The sequence below is a fragment of the Eimeria mitis genome, genomic scaffold, assembly GCF_000499745.2.
Source record: "Eimeria mitis Houghton genomic scaffold, Emh_scaff3424, whole genome shotgun sequence".
Lineage (NCBI taxonomy): Eukaryota > Apicomplexa > Conoidasida > Eucoccidiorida > Eimeriidae > Eimeria > Eimeria mitis.
In genome coordinates, this window is record NW_013571767.1 from 3,857 (window position 1) to 5,216 (window position 1,360).

A 1,360-nucleotide genomic window follows, 5' to 3' on the forward strand; every position below is an offset into this window, starting at 1 on the left:
AGCAGCAGCTGAAGCAGCAGCAGCAGCAGCAGCAGCAGCAGCAGCAGCAGCTGGACAGCACATGCATCATCCGTCTCCTCAGCAGCATGAAGATCGGGGTATGACTGCTGCTGGTGTAGCTTCTTGCGAAGCAGCAGCAGCAGCAGCAGCAGCAGCAGCAGCTGCAGCAACAGCAGCAACAACAACAGTACCCGGCCCATCATCACCAGCAGCAACAGCAGCAACCGGTGTACCCCCATCAGCAGCAGCAGCAGCAGCAGCAGCAGCAGCAGCAGCAGCAGGAGTACCCCCACAATCATCCCCTCCTCCTCCTCCTCCTCCCCCTCCCCCCGCAGCAGCAGCACCAACAGCAGCAACAGCAGCAGCAACAGCAGCAGCAGCAGGAACCCCTACAACTGGTTCCGTGGTATCATGTAGCAGCAGCCAGATAAGCCGTTTGCTGCTGCTATCTGAGCATCTGCTGCAGCAGCTGCTGCAGCAGGTGACCCCATCAGCAGCATCAAGAGAAGAAAAGAAGATGCTATATAATACACTCGCACACTTTGTCGACCATGTGCTGGGGCGGGGGGCCTCGCTGCACCTTGCTGGCAGCACAGCATACGACGTTGATGCTGCTGGGAGTGACCTCGACGTTGTGCTGCTCACCAGAGGCTTTGCTGCTGATGCTGTTGCTGTGCTGCAGCACCTCAGAGCTACTATAGAAGATGTACAGAAACAGCTACTTGCTGCTGCTGCTGCAGCAGCAAATACCACGAATCCTGCTGCTGCTGCTGCTGCTGGTGCTGCTGCTGCTGCTGCTGCTAGCAGTGCAGCAACTGCAGCAGATCAGCAGCAGCAACAACTAGCAACACACCCACAGCAGCAGCACGCAGCAGCACCCCACCCCCACCCCCACCACCACCACCCGCAGCAGCAGCAGCAGCAGCAGCAGCAGCGTAGCGAGTGGCCATTGCTGCTGGCTCGTGTGCAGCTGGTGGAGAGTGCTCGCGTGCCTATATTAACTCTGCGTACACCCGGTGGCTCTGTTGTGTGTGATGTGTCTGTAAACACCAGCAACAGCGTGTGGCACAGCGAGTTCTTTGGTTTGCTGCTGCAGCAGCAGCCGCATCTCCGCCCCCTTATGCGGCTGCTGAAGGTATGGGTAAGAAACAGGAGGCTGCCGACGATGAAGGAAGGGGGATTGCCCTCTATTGTATGGATGATACTTGCTGCCTTTCTTTGTGCTGCTGCTGCTGCTGCTGCACATACACATACTGCTGCTGTTGCGCCAGCAGCAGCAGCAGCAGTTGCGGGGACAGCAGCAGCAGCAGCAGCAGGAAGTGGAACGGGAAATTCAGCTGCTGTTAATGGGCATGCAACA

At 58.1% G+C, this 1,360-nt stretch overlaps 1 protein-coding gene across 1 annotated transcript in view; it reads left to right on the plus strand.

The window, feature by feature from the left end:
* EMH_0065870 (uncharacterized protein) overlaps positions 1-1,360 on the plus strand; it is a gene marked incomplete at both ends in the record, with an annotated part of 5,499 nt that overhangs the window by 3,601 nt on the left and 538 nt on the right. Inside the window, one exon of the mRNA XM_013498446.1 lies at positions 1-1,141. Coding sequence (XP_013353900.1) covers positions 1-1,141 — 1,141 coding nt within the window. The remainder of the gene's footprint in view (positions 1,142-1,360) is intronic.